The following is a 23,022-nucleotide window of genomic DNA, read 5'->3' as shown; positions in this document are numbered from 1 at the left end:
AAAATTTGGCTAAAAAAACACATGTTCCTCACATTTCTGTGGCAGAAAGTTCTGGAATCTGAGAGGAGCCACAAAATTCCTTCCACCCAGCGTTCCCCCACGTCTTCCGATAAAAATGATACCTCACTTGTGTGGGTAGGCCTAGCGCCCGCGACAGGAAACGCCCCAAAGCGCAACGTGGACACAGACAAATTTTTGAAGGAAAACAGAGGTGTTTTCTGCAAAGTGCCTACCTGTAGATTTTGGCCTGTAGCTCAGCCGCCACCTAGGGAAACCTACCAAACCTGTGCATTTCTGAAAACTAGAGACCTAGGGGAATCCAAGATGGGGTGACTTGTGTGGCTTGGACCAGGATCTGTTACCCAGAATCCTTTGCAAACCTCAAAATTTGGCTAAAAAAACACATGTTCCTCACATTTCTGTGGCAGAAAGTTCTGGAATCTGAGAGGAGCCACAAATTTCCTTCCACCCAGCGTTCCCCCACGTCTCCCGATGAAAATGATACCTCACTTGTGTGGGAAGGCCTAGCGCCCGCGACAGGAAACGCCCCAAAGCGCAACGTGCACACAGCCAAATTTTTGAAGGAAAACAGAGGTGTTTTTTGCAAAGTGCCTACCTGTAGATTTTGGCCTGTAGCTCAGCCGCCACCTAGGGAAACCTACCAAACCTGTGCATTTCTGAAAACTAGAGACCTAGGGGAATCCAAGATGGGGTGACTTGTGTGGCTCGGACCAGGTTCTGTTACCCAGAATCCTTTGTAAACCTCACAATTTGGCTAAAAAAACACATGTTCCTCACATTTCTGTGGCAGAAAGTTCTGGAATCTGAGAGGAGCCACAAAATTCCTTCCACCCAGCGTTCCCCCACGTCTCCCGATAAAAATGATACCTCACTTGTGTGGGTAGGCCTAGCGCCCGCGACAGGAAACGCCCCAAAGCGCAACGTGGACACAGCCAAATTTTTTAAGGAAAACAGAGGTGTTTTTTGCAAAGTGCCTACCTGTAGATTTTGGCCTGTAGCTCAGCAGCCACCTAGGGAAACGTACCAAACCTGTGCATTTCTGAAAACTAGAGACCTAGGGGAATCCAAGATGGGGTGATTTGCGGGGCTCTGACCAGGTTCTGTTACCCAGAATCCTTTGCAAACATCAAAATTTGGCCCAAAAACACTTTTTCCTCTCATTTCAGTGACAGAAAGTTCTGGAATCTGAGAGGAGCCACAAATTTCCTTCCACCCAGCGTTCCCCCTAAGTCTCTCCATAAAAATGGTACCTCACGTGTGTGGGTAGGCCTAGCGCCCACGAAAGGAAATGGCCCAAAACACAACGTGGACACAACATATTTTTTCACAGAAAACGGAGGTGTTTTTTGCAAAGTGCCTACCTGTGGATTTTGACCTCTAGCTCAGCCGGCCCCGGGGGGGGGGGGGGGGGGGGGGGGAAATTTAGGGAAATGCCCTAAAATAAATTTGACCCCCCAAACCCCCCCTGCCCAGGAGCGACCCTTGCCTACGGGGTCGCTCCCCCTGCGTGACATTGGCGCCAAAAAACAAATCCCCGGTGCCTAGTGGTTTCTGCCCCCTTGGGGGCAGATTGACCTAAAATCGACCAATCTGCCCCCAAGGGGGGCAGAAATGCTCTAAATACAGTTTGCCCCCCAGGGGAGCGACCCTTGTCTGATGGGTCGCTCCCCATCTCTAAAAAAAAAAAAAAACCACACAAAAAAAATTTGCCCCCCCTGGGAGCGACCCTTGCCCAAGGGGTCGCTCCCTTTTGCCAATTTCATAGACAAAAAAAATCCCTGGTGTCTAGTGGGGTTTCAAAAGCCGGATTGCAAGCAATCCGGCTTTTGAAACCTGTGAGAGACTTCAAAGGGAAGGAAATACATTTCCTTCCCTTTGAAGCCTCTCGGGGCCTCCCCCATGGGATTGAAAGAGAAATGCAAAAGCATTTCTCTTTCAATCGAGCTGGGGGAGACCCTGTGACTAATCAGCGCGCGCTCGCGCGCTGACGTCACAGGGGGGGTTGGGGGGGTCGGGGGTGGGAGGGGCAGGGCTTTCCCTTCCATCCCTGACTTGGGGGTGTGGGGGGGAACCCCACAGAGGGAGCGCTAGCTCTTGGCTCTGTGCACAGGACGTAATGGTTACGTCCTGGGCACAGCAGCACTGTGCCTCAGGACGTAACCATTACGTCCTGGGCACAGAAGGGGTTAAGAAGCACACACTCTGAACTTGTTTATTTGTATGATAATACCACTTCACGTTTTTTTTTTTAAAAAAGGAAAAGGGGGGGAAAAAAAAAAAAGGAGATGAGGATCGAAACGAAGGAACAAGGGGAAAAGATATACAGGGAGTGCAGAATTATTAGGCAAGTTGTATTTTTGAGGATTAATTTTATTATTGAACAACCACCATGTTCTCAATGAACCCAAAAAACTCATTAATATCAAAGCTGAATATTTTTGGAAGTAGTTTTTAGTTTGTTTTTAGTTTTAGCTATGTTAGGGGGATATCTGTGTGTGCAGGTGACTATTACTGTGCATAATTATTAGGCAACTTAACAAAAAAAAAATATATACCCATTTCAATTATTTATTATTACCAGTGAAACCAATATAACATCTCAACATTCACAAATATACATTTCTGACATTCAAAAACAAAACAAAAACAAATCAGTGACCAATATAGCCACCTTTCTTTGCAAGGACACTTAAAAGCCTGCCATCCATGGATTCTGTCAGTGTTTTGATCTGTTCACCATCAACATTGCGTGCAGCAGCAACCACAGCCTCCCATACACTGTTCAGAGAGGTGTACTGTTTTCCCTCCTTGTAAATCTCACATTTGATGATGGACCACAGGTTCTCAATGGGGTTCAGATCAGGTGAACAAGGAGGCCATGTCATTAGATTTCCTTCTTTTATACCCTTTCTTGCCAGCCACGCTGTGGAGTACTTGGACGCGTGTGATGGAGCATTGCCCTGCATGAAAATCATGTTTTTCTTGAAGGATGCAGACTTCTTCCTGTACCACTGCTTGAAGAAGGTGTCTTCCAGGAACTGGCAGTAGGACTGGGAGTTGAGCTTGACTCCATCCTCAACCCGAAAAGGCCCCACAAGCTCATCTTTGATGATACCAGCCCAAACCAGTACTCCACCTCCACCTTGCTGGCGTCTGAGTCGGACTGGAGCTCTCTGCCCTTTACCAATCCAGCCACGGGCCCATCCATCTGGCCCATCAAGACTCACTCTCATTTCATCAGTCCATAAAACCTTAGAAAAATCAGTCTTGAGATATTTCTTGGCCCAGTCTTGACATTTCAGCTTGTGTGTCTTGTTCAGTGGTGGTCGTCTTTCAGCCTTTCTTACCTTGGCCATGTCTCTGAGTATTGCACACCTTGTGCTTTTGGGCACTCCAGTGATGTTGCAGCTCTGAAATATGGCCAAACTGGTGGCAAGTGGCATCGTGGCAGCTGCACGCTTGACTTTTCTCAGTTCATGGGCAGTTATTTTGCGCCTTGGTTTTTCCACACGCTTCTTGCGACCCTGTTGACTATTTTGAATGAAACGCTTGATTGTTCGATGATCACGCTTCAGAAGCTTTGCAATTTTAAGAGTGCTGCATCCCTCTGCAAGACATCTCACTATTTTTGACTTTTCTGAGCCTGTCAAGTCCTTCTTTTGACCCATTTTGCCAAAGGAAAGGAAGTTGCCTAATAATTATGCACACCTGATATAGGGTGTTGATGTCATTAGACCACACCCCTTCTCATTACAGAGATGCACATCACCTAATATGCTTAATTGGTAGTAGGCTTTCGAGCCTATACAGCTTGGAGTAAGACAACATGCATAAAGAGGATGATGTGGTCAAAATACTCATTTGCCTAATAATTCTGCACTCCCTGTAATTTAAAGCTTATAAAAACGAAACGAATAACGTGGACTTATATACCTGAGACTTTCTCTCTCACCCTGGAAGGTTACTAAAATATTCGGACATTGAATATAAGTGCTCTTCTTAATTTCAACATCTGCAGTCGACATCTACTTGGGTGATTGTATAAAGGATTCAGTTTTTCCCACATTTTTTTTTTTCCTTCATTGATCTTTTCTCCAGAGAAATAGCGTACTAAGACTGCATTAAAAATCAACAAAGTTGCTTGTTCAGTTTCTACAACTTAAACAATACTACTGTAGTGTAGTAAATAATAAAATCTACATGACGATTAAACTTTGCAAAAATAAAATCCACTCCAGACTCGTTATCAACAAATGATATATCGGTTCTTTATTCAAACGTGACACAAAGCGTTGCCCAAGCAACCTCGTATTTTTTTTTCTCTCTTCCCAGCAGTAATGCTTCGTCAAATATATGGGGCTACACATCAAAAGTACAACTCATATTGAATTTACAAACTAAATCTGGAAAAATCTTGCTCTCTTTTCTCATTGAAGACACTACACAGTGGGCTTTACCTTTTCAAGGCAACTTTGATACCAATCATAAATAAGTTTCTGGAACGTAATAGATACCATACATGTCAGATCCTAAAGTTGTGTGTCAACTATCATATAGCGCAGCCTTACCAACTGTACCAGAGATTGCAAACTCACAGCACATAATGGCTGAATCCGCTGCTGCATCTACAACGAATATGGATGCTATCCTGAAAGAACTTCTAGCCATAAGATCGTCCATTTCCTCTTTGGAACACACAGTATACACTAATACCATGGAAGTCCAAGGACTGAGGAATGAAGTTGTAAAATTCCAGATTAATATGCAATCAACGGATGCTCGCCTCTCGGCTGTTGAAAACCTCATCGACAAGATACCTGACAATAGTCAAGATATTGGATACCTGCAACAAAAAGTGATAGAGTTAGAAGACCGAAGCAGAAGGAATAATCTACGTATCATTGGCCTTCCGGAACAAATAGAAAAGGACAATATTTTGGACTTCTTGACCACTTTTCTTCCGACCTTAACGAAAATTACCTTTTCACAGCCACTTGATTTTCAAAGAGCCCACTGTGTACGTTCACGTGGAATCACATCATCTACGAGACCTAGACATGTTTTGGCATGCTGTTTACATCATCAACAGGCTCGTTAAATCATAATGGCCGCCAAAAAACATGGTCCTTATGAATATGACTCATCCCAGATAATAATTACAGCAGATTTTTCTGCACCTACAAATTTCAAAAGGAAACAATTTTCTAAATTTACGTACTAGGTTAAAGAAAAGAGATCAAATATGGCCTTTTGGAACCTGCCACCATGATTGTGACTTTTCAAGGGAAAACTAAAGAATATTTTGACCCTCACGATCTAGAATCCTTTTTGAATGACCTTGATGATAAAAACACTGAAATGGAACACAAATCTACCTCAAATACAGACATTATAGAACCCACACCTTCTATCTCTGCAGAGGATACAGATCAAGGCGAATGGATACCTGTGCAGCGACAGTGGACACATGGTGGTAAATTTAAGGCATGGAAAAAAAATCACCCAAGAGACAAATCCAGATCTCCCATCAAACCATGAGTAAAGTTCAGTATATTAATCCTAGAGGGGTGATTTGCTATATCTATGACGCAGGAAAATATACTCTGTGTCCTAACAACAGTGTTCCCTCTCCTTTTTTCCTCTTCTCTATCTTCCTTTCACAGCTTCCAGGCTTCTATCCCCTGATGAAAGTTCAATCACTCAGTGTACATACTGTCTTATCTATTAAGTTGGACAGTTCAGTAATAAACAACTCTTCTGATAAATGATACTTTCCTGTTACTACATTTTCAACGAATCCATATTAGGTTAAAGATTCAAATCTCATATAATTACATAACTATAATCCTAATATTCTAAAAAAAAATTTCTCTCCTCATATTCTTTTCTCTCAACTTTTATACTTCTTTTATCCACTTTCATAGATTGGCATTATATATTTCTATTTTTGTTTTTTTTAATATTTTTTGATATCGCTATAATATGTCTTCTAACAAGTTAAAACCTCTGAATGTTGTATCTTTAAATGTTAACGGTTTGACACACTTTATTAAGAGAAAAAAAAAAATTAGTTACCTTGGCCAACAAAAACCAGATATTGCTTTATTACAAGAAACACATCTTACTGAATCAGAAAGTGAGAAACTGCAGAGAGAATGGATAGGTCAAGTAATACACGCCAATATAATTCATAAAAATCCTATGAATACCGCCACACCCATCCGGAAATGTGGAGTGGCTATCCTTTTCAATAAAAACCTACCATATAAAATCTTACAAACCAGGACAGATGATGAAGGCAGATATGCATTCGTTAAAATACGTGTCAGAAACTGCCATATGATTATAGGGTCAATATATGCACCTCCTGATTCCAAAACGATATTTATTTCAAAAATTACTAGATAACTTTCATCTTTTGGACCCACCAAAGTACTGATTGGTGGAGACTGGAATGTTACAATAGACCCATTTATTGACAAATCTGGTAAACCAGATACCCATCATTCCACCGACAGATATATCCTAAAAGATCTTATGGATGACTTTGCTCTACAAGAACCTTGGCGTTTACTGCATCCGCATGACAGAGACTATACTTTTACATCCAGTGCACACTCCATTCGTTCTAGAATAGATTATTTTTTAACATCACCAACATTGATACAGTCAATTTCACATGCAGGAATTACTCCTTGTAGTATATCTGATCATGATTTAATAGATCTGCACATCAATATTGGACTTACTCAATCACCTAGAACTCACTGGAGATTTAATACTTCAATGTATAAAACACCACAAGCTAAACTAGATCTATGTCAACACGTGGATCAGTTTCTAGATGAGAATAAAGATTCCGTCACAGATGCAAGCGTATTATGGGGTGCAGGCAAGGCTGTCATTAGAGGAATGATTATGAGAGATTCTTATCTACTTAAAAAGAAAAATTGAACGCAGAGAGGATCTCATTGGAACAAGAAGCTCAATCGCTTACGAAAGATTATAATAAATCAGAATCACCTATCCTTCTAAAAAAAATTATCAGTTAAGTTTAGACTTAACAATTTATATACCTCTCAAGCTGAAAAATGCTTATTCCTAATACAACAACGTCATTATGAAAGGGGGGAGAAAGCAGGACGTCTCTTAGCCTATCAATTACGCCAACAAGAATCGTCTAGAACGATTTCTGCTATTAGGAACTCTTCAAATGACTTACTTACCCTACCTACGGATATAATAACCCAATTTCAACAATACTATGAAACACTCTATACCTCCTTGAACTGTGAAGATACATTAGTGGAAGATGAATTCTTTAAAAAATTAAAAATCCCAAGATTGTCTCAAGAACAGAAGCAAAGATTAGAAGGACATATATCAATAGAAGAGATAGCTAAAGCTATTGAATGTCTAGCTACAAATAAAGCCCCGGGAGAAGATGGCTTCCCCATAGAATTCTATAAAATCACAAAAACTCAAATTATTCCAATTCTACACTCTTTTTTTAATGAATCTCTTATCAAAGGCCACTTCCCACCTGAATTTCTAAGAGCGCGCATTACTGTACTTCTTAAACCCGATAAAGACCCTTTGGAATGCTCCAGCTATAGACCCATATCTTTAATAAATTCTGATATTGAAATCTTGGCCAAAATATTAGCGACAAGATTAAATTCAGTCATCACATCTCTCATACATCCCTCACAAGTAGGATTTGTTCTATCGCGTTCCTCCTCTAACCATCTACGAACCATCCTGCACCTGTTATGGCAACAACGTAATAAACTAGACAAAAATATCCTTTTATCCTTAGACACTGAAAAGACATTTGATAGAGTAGAATGGGGATATTTATTCCGTACCATGGATAGAATGGGTATAGGTCCAGATTTTATTACGCTTGCTAAAGGAATGTATAACTCCCCTACAGCTGCGATTACTTGCAATGGCTTCACTTCCCCCTACTTTAAAATCTCACGTGGAACCCGTCAAGGATGTCCTCTCTCTCCCTTGTTATTCCTCATAGCATTAGAACCCTTAGCTATTGCAATCAGGCAAAATATCAATATACACGGTATCGCAACTTTATCCGGTGAGATAAAATCTTTTTATTATGCTGATGATATTCTACTCACATTATCCAACCCAAATACCTCAATTAACACTCTGATTTATTAACTCACTTCTCGGCATTCTCTGGATATAAGATCAACTGGTCTAAATGTGAAGCTTTGCCAATGAACACCTGTAACACTTCAACAACCTTAGGGGATCTACCTTTCAATTGGAAATCATCTCAACTGAAATATCTTGGGATCCTTCTCAATACGGGACTAAAAAATATTGCGATGGATAATTTGAACCCCATTATAGACAAACTTAAAAGAGACTTTGTTAGATGGTCTCAACTGAATCTGTCATTATGGGGAAGAGTGCAGATTATTAAAATGAACACAATTCCGAAATTTAATTATGTTTTTAACATGCTATCACTCCCCCTTACTTCGATTTTTTTTTTTTTTTTAAGAATACAACCTCTCTAATAAGCCGCTTCATTTGGGGAGGGAAAACCCCCGTATAAGTGGTGCGAAATTAAACTCATCCTCCCTAAAAGGTGGCCTTAGACTCCCACACCTGGAAACTTACTGGATAGCACAACAATTATCTCACTCAACCTCCATGATATCTGAGAAAGACAAGATACCTATATGGGTCAAATTGGAACAACATTTATTGAAAACTACCACTTCTTTGGCGATTTATTATACTAAAAGTCCTAAATTCTCCCCATCCTCCAATCCAATCATATATTCATCCCAATTAGCATGGCAAAAAGCACATAAAATTATAAACTGTAATGTCCATATACATTTAAATGCTCCGTTATGGAATAACTCAGCGATTATACATAAAGGAAAAGAGCTAAATTGGTTTATCTGGAAAAAATGTAAAGTCAACAACATATCAGACTTATATAATCAAAACAATTTTTTGAAATCATTTACACAACTACAAGAAACACATCGACTCCCGACCTCACAACTTCATAACTATATACTACTAACATCAATTTTAAACACTATAACATCCTTGAATTCAGACCTTTTGATTCACTCATCCATTGCACGCCATATTTATATATGGAGAAATTTTAAAGGCACGGTATCTGGCCTGTATTCTTTACTAATTGATAAATCTTTTTCAGATAATACATCCAAAGATCTACAATCTTGGTGGTCTACACGACTTAACATTACCTATACAGATAAAGATTGGGCTAAACTTTTAGAGAATTATAATAAAGGGATTCGTGATGCAAGGATGAAACTTAATTACTTCAAAATTTTACATAGATGGCATTGGTCACCTTCGAAACTCTACTCTGCTAAACTCAGTAATGATTCCAATTGCTGGAGATGTGACCAAACCAATTGTGATATCGTTCACATCCTATGGGACTGTACTGCACTCCAACCATTCTGGATACAAATATCACAATATTTAAGGAAAGTATTGCCCAATATCTCCCCACAATCACCTCGCCTATTTTTACTACATGATACCCAAGGTCTAGGCACACTTTCCTCACATCTATATAGATGGCTTTCTACTGCAATTAGTGTAGCCAAAGTTAATATATTGCGTTTTTGGAAATCTAATGTTTTACCATCTACTCAAATGTGGTTAAAGGATATGTTTGATATTGCCCAGTTTGAAAGAATGCTATATAAATTAAACAATAACTTAGAACAATTTGACCAAATATGGAATGTATTCTTTACTAGGTAATAATTTCACTTCTCTTGCATATTTCTTTAAATGTTCAATAATTCACAAATAATATCTCATATCATTATTATATTTTCAACATTATTGAAAAAAAAATTATTTTTCTTCTCTAGTTAGGTTGTAGATAAGTGTAACTTTGTAATAATATATTTTATCATTTTGACATAATATATATTTGCTTATTATTTCTATGTCAGGAATATCAGATATAATATAATTAACAATGTTTTATTTATGGAAAATATCTAAACATCTCACTGTACACTGGAATCTCTTTAATGTGAATCTAAGTTCTTTCTTTATCTTTTTGTACAATCTATAATTATTTGTTCACTTATAAAAGTTTAATAAAAGTGCTGGCTGCAAAAAAAAAAAAAAATCCTACAGCCATGGTTCAGGACTTTCCCACCAACATTTAAGACAGTCCTGCCCACAACCCCCTTAGCACATCACCACAAGCTAAATCAGATGCTGATCCTAGATGACAGTGTGGGGAAAGTTACTGCTGAAGCACTACAAATCCACAGGTGATTTGCTGGAAGTTTGCAAAATCATGTGTAGTCCAGTTGCCCCCACAGTGTAGCTCATAAGCAGCATGTTGCTCACTGCACCCCAATGTGTTGATTGCCAGGGGTGGTATTACAGAAAATGCCCTGGGCATGTGCACCTATGTTGGGTGCCCCCGGGCACCTTGGTATTACAGAAAGGGCCCTGGGGGTGCAGCGTGCATGTGCACCTACATTGTGTGCCCCTGGGCACCTTGGTATTATACAAAGGGCTGCATACACTGGTGCGGCCCCCTTTATGATATAGATAGCACTGACCTACAACACCAGCTATCATCAGAAGGTGCTCCTCTCTATATGCATGGGAAGCGTCTGTGCCCGCAACGTGTTCTGGCCATGGGCACAAGGACAGAGAACCCCCTCAGGCACATTGACAGTGTGCCTCAAAAAGGTAGGTGCACTGTCCGTACGCCCCCTGCGGTAAGCCCTCTGGAGGGTGGTGAGGGGTTCCAATAGACCCCTTGACATCCCCCTGCAGATGGGTACAGTCACTAGAGCCGTGTGCAGGGGGATCTCTGTCCTCCCACTAACGTGCAAGCGGCTGCCTCCTGCACAGTAAAACACAGAGGGGCTTTGAAGCAGCTACTTATACTTAACTTCAACGGTCTGCACCCAGGATGTTAGCACCAACATTGCGGCTCTCCTACGGGCAGCGCATTCATTGTAATTGAGCGCACTGTTCATGGTTGCGCCTGGCACGCCTGTTCAAAGGTGCACGGTGAGACAAACATGTCCAGTGCGCCTGATACCAAGTAAGGTACCAGAAGATCCAAGCCCATTCGTGTTTTTTCCTTTCGATCTTTCGATCCTGTTTTCGCGCAAAGATGAAGAGGCTTTGTTGCCGTCACACCACACCTGCTTCCAAGGGGTATCGCCTGAGGCTGTTCACATAATGTGCTTTAAATGTACGACTTGCCACTAACTTTTCCAAACGTTCTTTAGGAGAGAATCCCAACTCTCTCTGTAGATTGATACTTCAATCCAAACGCATTTGTGTCAGTGACGCAGTCGTGCTGCTCTTCGTGTTGCAACGTTTGTCACTGAATCTCTGGGAAGACCTGCAACTGAAGATACCTTTTAGTTCTTCCAGGTCCGAGCACATTCTCAGGCTCAAAGTTCATTAACATGATTGAACAGTATTTTTAAAAACTTCCCCAAGAGGAACCTTTGCCTGCACTAAATTTTTTTTTTTTTTTTTTTTTTTTTTAAGCTCCTCAAATTTCAGTCTCTGATAATAGCCTCTGTAATACTTTAAAATTCAGTTTGCGACTGAATAGCACTCCAGAGTACCATTAATTACTCCAGATTAATATGCATTTCATATGCATGATATTTTCACGACCGCATTAAATCTCGTCCAAAAACCAGTCAACCATGGGAGAAGATTTTCACTCATAACATTGTTGCTTCAGACTGACCCTGCTTCCCAGAGGGGACGGCTTCAGCAGTCAGGAGCTTAGCCAGGGCTCTCCACAAACATCACCAGCAGGGTTCAAAGGTACAAGGTGATTTATTCGGCTGGTATGTTTAACATGTTGGGGAGTGTGAATGCAATAGGGGTAACCTGTGTCTTCATTGTGGAGTCTTCACTGGTATTGATGAGAACTGAATGGATTAGCAGGCACATCCTCATGCCCTCTTGGAGGGGCGATCCCTCATTTAAGAGAGTGGGGAACAGGTGGCCAAGCTTCATTCCAAACTTTGCAGAGAAACTTAGACTAGTTGAACATCTCCTCTGTAGTCCGAGTGAAGCCTTAGAAAGGTGTGAAGTTATTTTCAGGCAGCCGCTCTGCAGATTACAATCTGGACACGTTTTAGTAGGGCTGCACCTTCTCTCCTTGCCCACTTTGCTGGAAGATGTTTGTAGGAAGTTGGCTCTGTATGCACTATTTCAAAGTAAGGAATAGTATGCACAGAGTCCAAGGGTTCCCCTTAGAGGTAAGATAGTGGCAAAAAGAGATAATACGAATGCTCTATTTTGTGGTAGTGTGGTCGAGCAGTAGGCTTATTAAAGGAGTAGTGTTAAGCATTTGTTGTACACACACAGGCAATAAATGAGGAACACACACTCAGACAATTCCTGACCAATAGGTTTTTGTATAGAAAAATATATTTTCTTAGTTTATTTTAAGAACCACAGATTCAAATTTTACATGTAATATCTCAAATGAAAGGTATTGCAGGTAAGTACTTTTGGAACTTTGAATAATCACAATAGCATATATACTTTTCAAATAAATCACATATAGCTATTTTAAAACTAGACAGTGCAATTTTCACAGTTCCTAGGGGAGGTAAGTATTTGTTAGTTTTTGTAGGTAAGTAAACCACCTACGGGGTTCAAGTTTGGGTCCAAGGTAGCCCACCGTTGGGGGTTCAGAGCAACCCCAAAGTTACCACACCAGCAGCTCAGGGTCGGTCAGGTGCAGAGTTCAAAGTGGTGCCCAAAACACATAGGCTTCAATGGAGAAGGGGGTGCCCCGGTTCCAGTCTTCCAGCAGGTAAGTACCCGCGTCTTCGGAGGGCAGACCAGGGGGGACACAAGTTAGCACAGAAAGTACACCCTCAGCAGCACGGGGGCGGCCGGGTGCAGTGTGCAAACACACATCGGGTTTTCAATTGGAATCAATGGGTGACCAAGGGGTCTCTTCAGCGATGCAGGCAAGGGGGCTGCTCCTCGGGGTAGCCACCACCTGGGCAAGGGAGAGGGCCTCCTGGGGGTCACTCCTGCACTTTCAGGTCCTGGGGGCTGCGGGTGCAGTGTCTTTTCCAGGCGTCAGGATCTGGGAGTCAGGCAGTCGCGGTCAGGGGGAGCCTCGGGATTCCCTCTGCAGGCGTCGCTGTGGGGGCTCAGGGGGGACAACTCTGGCTACTCACAGTCTCGTAGTCGCCGGGTAGTCCTCCCTGAAGTGTTTCTCCACAAGTCGAGCTGGGGGCGTCGGGTGAAGAGTTGCAAGTCTCACGCTTCTGGCGGGAAATGCTGTTGTCTTTAAGTTGCTTCTTTGGAAACAAAGTTGCAGTCTTGGGTGAACAGGGCCGCTGTTCTCGGGAGTTTCTTGGTCCTTCTAGAGCAGGGCAGTCCTCTGAGGATTCAGAGGTCGCTGGTCCTGGGGAAAGCGTCGCTGGAGCAGTTTCTTCAGAAGGGGGGGAGACAGGCTGGTAGAGCTGGGGCCAAAGCAGTTGGTGACTCCGTCTTCTCTGCAGGGTTTTTCAGCTCAGCAGTCCTCTTCTTAGGTTGCAGGAATCTGAGTTCCTAGGTTCAGGGGAGCCCCTAAATACAAAATTTAGGGGTGTGTTTAGGTCAGGGAGGGCAGTAGCCAATGGCTACTAGCCCTGAGGGTGGCTACACCCTCTTTGTGCCTCCTCCCAAGGGGAGGGGGTCACATTCCTATCCCTATTGGGGGGATCCTCCATCTGCAAGATGGAGGATTCCTAAAAGACAGAGTCACTTCAGCTCAGGTTGCCTTAGGTCAGAGGTCTTCAAACTGGGGGGCGAGCCCCCCTAGGGGGGGGCCTCAAGTGATCCCAGGGGGGGTGCCAGACTCTGGCCAAAAGAAGTATTATTCAGATAACATGCCTTTGTTTTAAGCAGAAGCATGTTATTGCAGTTTTAAAAGGGTAACAGTACTTAACTTCAATGTTTAAACGGGTTTAGATATATTTAACCATTTGCATCTTTCTAAAATAATTATGAAATATTCTGAGGGGGGCCCAATGATTTATTTTTCAACTGGGAAGGCTCGGCATTAAAATGTTTGAAGACCACTGCCTTAGGGGCTGTCCTGACTGGCCAGTGACTCCTCCTTGTTTTTCTCATTATCTCCTCCGGCCTTGTCGCCAAAAGTGGGCCCGTGGCCGGAGGGGACAGGCAACTCCACTAGCTGGACTGCCCTGGGGTGCTGTAACAGAGGGGGTGAGCCTTTGAGGCTCACCGCCAGGTGTTACCACTCCTGCAAGGGGGAGGTGATAAGCATCTCCACCCAGTGCAGGCTTTGTTACTAGCCACAGAGTGACAAAGGCACTCTCCCCATGTGGCCAGCAACATGCCTCGAGTGTGGCAGGCTGCTAAAACCAGTCAGCCTACACGGGTAGTTGGTTAAGGTTTGAGGGGGCACCTCTAAGGTGCCCTCTGGGGTGCATGTTACAATAAAATGTACACTGGCATCAGTGTGCATTTATTGTGCTGAGAAGTTTGATACCAAACTTCACAGTTTTCAGTGTAGCCATTATGGTGCTGTGGAGTTCGTGTGTGACAGACTCCCAGACCGTATACTCTTATGGCTACCCTGCACTTACAATGTATATGGTTTTGCTTAGACACTGTAGGGGCACAGTGCTCATGCACTGGTGCCCTCACCTCTGGTATAGTGCACCCTGCCTTAGGGCTGTAAGGCCTGCTAGAGGGGTGACTTATCTATACTGTATAGGCAGTCTGAGGTTGGCATGGCACCCTGAGGGGAGTGCCATGTCGACTTACTCGTTTTGTCCTCACCAGCACACACAAGCTGGCAAGCAGTGTGTCTCTGCTGAGTGAGGGGTCTCCAGGGTGGCATATGATATGCTGCAGCCCTTAGAGACCTTCCCTGGCATCAGGGCCCTTGGTACCAGGGGTACCAGTTACAAGGGACTTACCTGGATGCCAGGGTGTGCCAATTGTGTAAACAAAAGTACATGTTAGGGAAAGAACACTGGTGCTGGGGCCTGGTTAGCAGGCCTCAGCACACTTTCAAATCAAAACATAGCATCAGCAAAGACAAAAAGTCAAGGGGTAACCATGCCAAGGAGGCATTTCCTTACAAAGTTTGTTTGCCTTTTCATAGTGTGGACGGTAACTAAGAATGTATATGAAGGGGTAGAAGGGACTACATGTCGCTTCTGCCCTGCGCCACAGAACTGTGCAAACAAACCCTCCAACTTGTCATAGAGTTGAAGGGGAAGGCAGGGGACGCCTGGGAGTCCTTCCACCTAGACAGCAGAACTGTTGTCGCCGATCTTCAGTGGTTAGATGGATGACACAAAACTACGCTTCTCCTGGGACAGATGCTCCCACCGTGAAGGAGAAGGGCCTCCCTTTTCATGGTATTGGGCAGAAGGGAGATGCAGCTTTTACTAAGGAAGAGGAGTTAGCGCAGTGTCCACTTGACTGGTCTGCTCCACAGAATCCGCTGCTGAAGCAGAAGGCCACACCTGTTGGCTTCCCCAGTGATGCCTGCAACTACTCTTGATACTTCACATGGTTAGTCTGCCAGGACTCGTGTTTCAAACTTTATGGTTCCAAACTCTGGAAGTTCTGAAGCACTGCTGTACTTGCAGTTATGGTCTGACCTGGGCAGTGCATGCACCCAGATTTGTTTTGTATTTATTAATCTGATATCGCAGAACAAATGCGAGTTCGAATTCCAACTTCAAAGCCTATTGACATGAGACAACAATCTCCATTTATGGTCCTGGAGTCCACAATGCATCATTCTTTGGCAGGCATCGTTCAGATCAGAGTCCCAGTCCAAGGGATGGTGGGGGGGAGTCGGTCTGCTCTGCAACCATGCAAGTGACTCAGTCTACAACAGTGTGTCCAGCATGTTCCACAGTGGGAATGTAGCGCCTTCAAAGTCCCAGCCCTAAGATGTTCCCACTTAGAGAATCTCCATTGCACAGAGTGGAACATGAGTTGATGATCAACTGGTAAATGGCTAAATGAAAGTCCTTTGCAAGTGCGCAGCTCACATGGGGGGGGTGTTATAGTTTCAAAGGAGTTTTCCTTTCTGTAAGGTTGTGCTGCCTTTTTTTCTTTAGCATGTCAGTGTTCGTGAATGTCAGTTGGGGTACAATGATGGAACAGCATAATGTACCCAGTATGTTTTATGTTTTTGTGTTGCTGTCCCATTCTGCACTCTATAATCCACTCTGAACAATGACCACACTTGCGCGCGCACACCATAACACCAGCACTTACACAAACCCTCCCCCAGTGTACACCACTGAGTGTTTGGAATGTTACTTCTGCAGTAGTAATACTGGAAAAGTCATGTTTTGCTCCTTGGAGGTAGAATCGGGTATTTCAAATACTGTATGTAAAAAATGATTTACATCAATGAACAGATTAGCCACCACACTTAAAAAGAAGAAATATATATATATCCTCTAAAGCTGTTGGTTTGTGATTTCGTCTTAGGGATGCTGTCTTTGTCCATATATCCTAAAACAATCTAAATTTGCCTTTAATATGGAGTGAGAGGGTGGACTTCTGTCTCTGTCTCGGTGTCGGTGTGTAGCTCAAAGTATCTAAAATAGCAGGTTTCCCATACATACTGCCTTACCCCCGTCACAAACGTCTCCATTTGTTTTAAATGTTTCTGAATGTCTTAGGGTCGAGCTTGCACTAGTGCGTGCGTCTCACTAGCAAGTGTTGTTCACAGTAAAGGGCTTCGAGCCCGCCCGTTCTTTACCACTTGTCTGCTTGCCTGGCACTCTGCTTTACAGCCTTGTAATTGGTCACTGCAGGTCTAGCATCATTTCTGTTCCTTTCTGTGGAGCAGGGACCTAGCACTGATTGATTCAATTTAATTAGAGCCGTCCTCTGCTCCCAGCATGACTGAGGTACTATTGTGTTCTTTTTAACTTCTAGTGCCCCACAAACAAAAGGCGTGTGACTGGCACAAACGTGCCTAGCAGGACAAACAAAATTGCCAGTTTTATTTTCTATAATTAGTTTTGCTGAGTCTTCATGTTTTGTTTTGTTTTTGCTCGTGGGCGCTGTTCTCAAATGATGAGGGTTATTGCGTTCTAAATATTGCAAAGCGACATTGTTACTTTCTTACGTGTAATTTCTGAAATTATGATATAACACCTAATCGTGCAGTGCACCCCAAATTACTACACTCTAATCCACCCCACTGCAATCCACTCTAATCCGCCCCATTTTACCCCACACCAGTTCACCCCACTCAATCCAGTTCACCCCAGACCAATCCACTCCACTCCAAACCACTCACCACAATCTACTTCAGTATACCTCTCTCCAATTCTCCCAACCCGCCCCACTCCAATCCAAAACAGTCTGTCCCAGTCCAATCAGAACTATCTGCCCCATCCAGACTGCTTCACCGCAATCCAAAACAGTGCGCCCCACTCCAATTTGCTCCACCCCAATCCAAAACAATCTGCTCCAATCCAAAGCAGTGTGCTCCTCACCAATTTGCTCCACTCCAATCCAAAACAATCTGCCCCACTCCAGTCTAAAACAATATGCTCCACTTTAATGTGCCCCACTGCAGTCTAACACAATCTACCCCACTCCAATCCAAAACGATCTGCCCCGCTCCAGTCCGTCCCACTCCAATCCAAAGCGATCTGGCCCACTCTAATCCAAAACAATCTGCCACACCCCAATCTGCCCCACTCAATCCAAAATAATCTCACCCACTCCAATCCGCCACAGTCCACCCCACTTCAGTCCACCCCATTCCAATCCAATACAACCCCATCCAGTCTACCCCACTCTACTCTAGTCCAATCCATCAACCACAATCTACCCCACTCCAATCCACATCCACCCCATCCCACGGTCCAGTCCACCCACTCCAGTCCAATCCACCCCATACCAATACAACCCACTCCTTTTCAGTCCAACCCAATCTACCCCATTCCAAACTAATCCACCCAACTCCAGTCCAATTCACCGTAATCCACCCCAGTTCAGTATAATACAGTCCACCTTTTTCCGCCCCACTCCATTCCAATCCACCCCACTTCAAACCACCTCAGTGCACCCTGTCCAATCCAGTCCACCCCACACAATCCAGTCCACTTCACACAATCCAGTCCTCCCCATTCCAAAAAGTCCACCCCACTCAACTCCCATCCACCACACTCCCAGTGGTGTAACATAGGCTCCTGCAGCCCCTGGCAGGCAGGAAGCCAAGAACTCTAGCCCCCCCCCCCCCCCCCTCAGCACAGTATCGTGGCCTCAGAGCTCCTGATTGAGTCCAGTGGGGGGGGCCCTCATGTACTTTGCAAGGGGGCCCCTCAGGTTTCGTTATACCACTGCCCACTCCAATCCAATTGACCCCACTACAATCCAATCCACCACAGTCTAGTCCACGCCAACCAAACCACCCAAATCAAGTCCACCCCACTCAAATACCTATTGGTGTTGCCTATGCTTGTTTAATCCCATAAAACCCACTTTTCCTGTGGCACTGTGCAACACATGCATGGAGTCCATTTTCTCCCAACCTTCCATGAGATCCTGTGATGTATGAGGTTCATGTTTATGCCTCGTGCCTTCCCTGTCACAGTCCAGTAGTCTCTCTTGCAAGAGCTTCTTCATTCGTATCATACATTGATTACTTTGTCAAGCCGTCCAGCCCCTTCAGTGCTCTCAGCACAGATGTCCAAGCACGTTTGTTTGCAGGGAGAAGCGCCCAAATCTGCTGTTTAGTGGTACCAAAGCTGGGAAAGAAAGATCTGCTGTCCCAGCTTCACACAGCAGCAACACTTTCAGAAGGAGGGAGCAGGCATGCAGCTTATATGTACATGTTTAGCCGTGGAATGATTACATGCATGCTTTGCCTATGAAGGCGGGGTCAGTTTCATTGTTTATATAGCAAGTTTCTCAGGGCATGTGTAAGAAACCGGAGAATAAATGCATGCCTTCGAAGTGTGAGATGTGTTTGCCTCTTGTGTTCACTCTGCTGACAGTGGTGTGTCTCTTTTGTTCAGCGAGGATTTGTCACAGGCGGAGCAGATAAATGTGTCAAGTTCTGGGATTTTGAACTTGTGAAGGACGAGGCGGATGCACAGAACAGGTGAGTTGTCGTCTTTACTTGTTATATGTTTCAGGGAAAGGGATGAGGCGGTGGGGGAGGGGTGGCCAGGAAGTCTGTTGTCAACTTAAACAATAAAATAATTAGAAATACATCTTATTTTATGAGGTCTCGGATGGGGGCTTCTCTAATGCTGAGCCTGAGACATATTAACATGAAACGGACAAAAACTAGGAACAAATGTGTGCAACAGAATGAGTGTGTTGCTGGGTGTGCTGCATGCAAAAGTGTCTGCCCCCTACTGTGGATTGCAGGTGTGTATGTCACTATATTGAGACCGTGACCAATAGCTGTTCGGTGACCTCTGAGTGGACAAAATATTTGAGCGGTCTGTGTGCACAAAGATACAGCAATGATCGCACAGGGATGGATAGAACCAGCAGAATGTGGGAAAATGTATGTTCGATGGCATCTGTAGATACGCATGTTTTGCATAGCTCGCCATCTGGTGTTGGGCCGGAGTGTTACAAGTTGTTTTTCTTCGAAGAAGTCTTTCGAGTCACGGGACCGAGTGACTCCTCCTTTTGTCTCCATTGCGCATGGGCGTCGACTCCATCTTCGATTGTTTTTTTTCCGCCATCGGGTTCGGACGTGTTCCTGTCGCTCCGAGTTTCGGAACGGAAAGATAGCTACTTTCGGAAGATTTTCGTCGGTATTGTTGCGTTCGGGGTCGGCGTAGTTAGATTCAACACCGCGTCTAAGATCGAAGAGCTCCGGTGCCCTTCGGGGTAATTTTTTCGATCCCCCGTCGGGGCCTGGTCGGCCCGACCGCGTGCAGAAGAACGCCGATGGAACGGACCCCGTTCAGTTTCTGTCCCAAATGCCACAATAAATACCCCTATACAGACCAACACTTGGTCTGCAACCTGTGCCTGTCACCTGAGCACAGTGAAGACACCTGCGAGGCCTGTCGTGAGTTCCGGTCCCGAAAAACTCTCCGAGACCGTCGAGCCAGAAGACTTCAGATGGCGTCCGCGCCGACAGCCCACCGGGAGTTCGAGGAACAAGAAGAGGAGGGAACCTTTTCGATCCAAGAATCGGACTCCGAAGGATTCGACGATACACAAACCGTGAGTAGGACGTCGAAAACCACTCAGAAGAAGATTTACAAGGCCCAGGGGACGCCACTGCCACCAGGCCATGGCTCGACCCATAAATTCGGTGACCGACCGTCGGCACCGAAAAAGGCCCAAACAGTGCCGAGATCGTCCGACTCCGGTCGAGACACCGGCACGCAGCCTTCTCGGGACCGAGAAAGTGCTGGAGACAAGCATCGACACCGAGATACCGGTGTAGACACGGCTCGACGCCGAGACAGCGGCACCGAAGAAGATCGACGCCGAGAGGTTTCGGCCCCGAAAAAGAAAAAAGTCACCTCGGAGCCGAAAAAAGATGCAGACAGGGTTTCGGTGCCAAAACAAACTGCAACCGACCCAGTTTCAGGCTCTTATACAGAAGAGCACTCGCTAACCTCCCAAATGCAAAAGCATAGGTTTGAGGAAGAACTACACTCAACTGATGTAGACCATACGCAAAAGCGTATTTTCATACAGCAGGGGACAGGAAAAATAAGCACCCTTCCCCCTATTAGAAGAAAGAGAAGATTGGAGTTCCAAACTGAACAAACACCACAAACAAAAGTGGTGAAAAAAGTTACCCCACCACCCTCTCCTCCACCTGTGCTTAACGTCTCACCAGCACAAACTCCATCACATTCCCCAGCTCACACCACCATGAGCCAGGGTGACCAAGATCAAGACGCATGGGACTTATACGACGCCCCAGTGTCAGATAACAGTCCGGAGGCATACCCTACGAAGCCATCTCCACCAGAGGACAGCACTGCGTATTCTCAAGTGGTGGCTAGAGCAGCACAATTTCACAATGTAAGCCTCCACTCAGAACAGGTCGAGGATGACTTTTTATTCAACACACTCTCCTCCACCCACAGCTCCTACCAAAGCCTGCCTATGCTCCCTGGTATGCTCCGGCACGCAAAAGAAATCTTTAAGGAGCCGGTCAAAAGTAGGGCAATCACACCAAGAGTGGAAAAAAAGTATAAGGCGCCTCCTACAGACCCGGCTTTCATCACTACACAGCTGCCACCAGACTCTGTCGTTGTAGGAGCAGCTAGGAAAAGGGCCAACTCCCACACATCTGGAGATGCACCACCCCCAGATAAAGAAAGCCGCAAGTTCGATGCAGCTGGTAAGAGAGTCGCAGCACAAGCTGCAAACCAGTGGCGCATCGCTAACTCCCAGGCACTACTTGCGCGCTATGACAGAGCCCATTGGGATCAGATGCAACATCTCATTGACCATCTGCCCAAGGACCTACAAAATAGGGCAAAACAAGTGGTTGAGGAGGGACAGACCATTTCCAACAACCAAATCCGCTCCTCCATGGACGCTGCAGATACAGCTGCACGGACAATTAATACATCTGTAACTATCAGAAGGCATGCATGGCTCCGAACGTCTGGATTTAAACCAGAGATTCAGCAAGCAGTTCTCAATATGCCTTTTAACGAAAAAGAACTGTTCGGTCCAGAAGTGGACACAGCGATTGAGAAACTAAAAAAAGACACGGACACTGCTAAAGCCATGGGCGCACTCTACTCCCCGCAGAGCAGAGGGAATTACAGCACATTCCGTAAAACACCCTTTAGAGGGGGGTTTCGGGGTCAGAGCACACAAGCCAGCACCTCACAGGCAACACCGTCCAGTTACCAGGGACAGTACAGAGGAGGTTTTCGGGGACAATATAGAGGAGGGCAATTCCCTAGGAATAGAGGAAAATTTCAAAGCCCCAAAACCCCTACTACTAAGCGGTGACTCACATGTCACTCACCCCCTCCACACAACACCAGTGGGGGGAAGAATAAGTCATTATTACAAAGCATGGGAGGAAATCACTACAGACACTTGGGTTCTAGCAATTATCCAACATGGTTATTGCATAGAATTTCTACAATTCCCTCCAAACATACCACCAAAAGCACAAAATTTGACAAAACATCATTCCAATCTCCTGGAGATAGAAGTGCAGGCACTATTGCAAAAGAATGCAATCGAATTAGTGCCAAACACACAAATAAACACAGGAGTTTACTCACTGTACTTTCTGATACCAAAGAAGGACAAAACGCTGAGACCAATCCTAGACCTCAGAGTAGTGAACACATTCATCAAATCAGACCACTTTCACATGGTCACACTACAAGAAGTATTACCATTGCTAAAACTACACGACTACATGTCAACTTTAGACCTCATGGACGCGTATTTCCATATACCAATACACCCATCGCACAGGAAATACCTAAGGTTTGTATTCAAAGGAATACATTACCAATTCAAGGTACTGCCTTTCGGATTAACAACCGCACCAAGAGTCTTTACCAAATGTCTAGCGGTAGTCGCTGCACACATCAGAAGGCAGCAAATACATGTGTTCCCATATCTAGACGACTGGCTAATCAAGGCCCATTCGTTAATAGAGTGCTCAAATCACACAAATCAGATCATACAAACCCTCTTCAAACTAGGGTTCACCGTCAACTTCACGAAATCCAACATTCTGCCGTGCAAGGTACAACAATACCTAGGAGCCATAATAGACACAACAAAAGGAGTAGCCACTCCAAGTCCACAAAGAATTCAAAATTTAAACACCATCATACAACGCATGTATCCAACACAAAAGATACAAGCAAAGATGATATTACAACTCCTAGGCATGATGTCTTCATGCATAGCCATTGTCCCAAACGCAAGACTGCACATGAGGCCCTTACAACAGTGCCTAGCATCACA

General features: G+C 44.4%; 1 protein-coding gene across 1 annotated transcript in view; it reads left to right on the top strand.

Annotated features, from left to right (window-relative positions):
• The window catches only part of WDR3 (WD repeat domain 3), a 188,218-nt gene that overhangs the window by 26,342 nt on the left and 138,854 nt on the right, over positions 1-23,022 (top strand). The window contains exon 13 of the mRNA XM_069203010.1: positions 19,104-19,189. Coding sequence (XP_069059111.1) covers positions 19,104-19,189 — 86 coding nt within the window. The remainder of the gene's footprint in view (positions 1-19,103; positions 19,190-23,022) is intronic.

Source organism: Pleurodeles waltl, chromosome 8, assembly GCF_031143425.1.
Source record: "Pleurodeles waltl isolate 20211129_DDA chromosome 8, aPleWal1.hap1.20221129, whole genome shotgun sequence".
Classification (NCBI taxonomy): Eukaryota; Metazoa; Chordata; class Amphibia; order Caudata; family Salamandridae; genus Pleurodeles; species Pleurodeles waltl.
The sequence above is the reverse complement of the archived record's forward strand: the minus strand, read 5'-3'. Positions and strand labels throughout refer to the sequence as shown.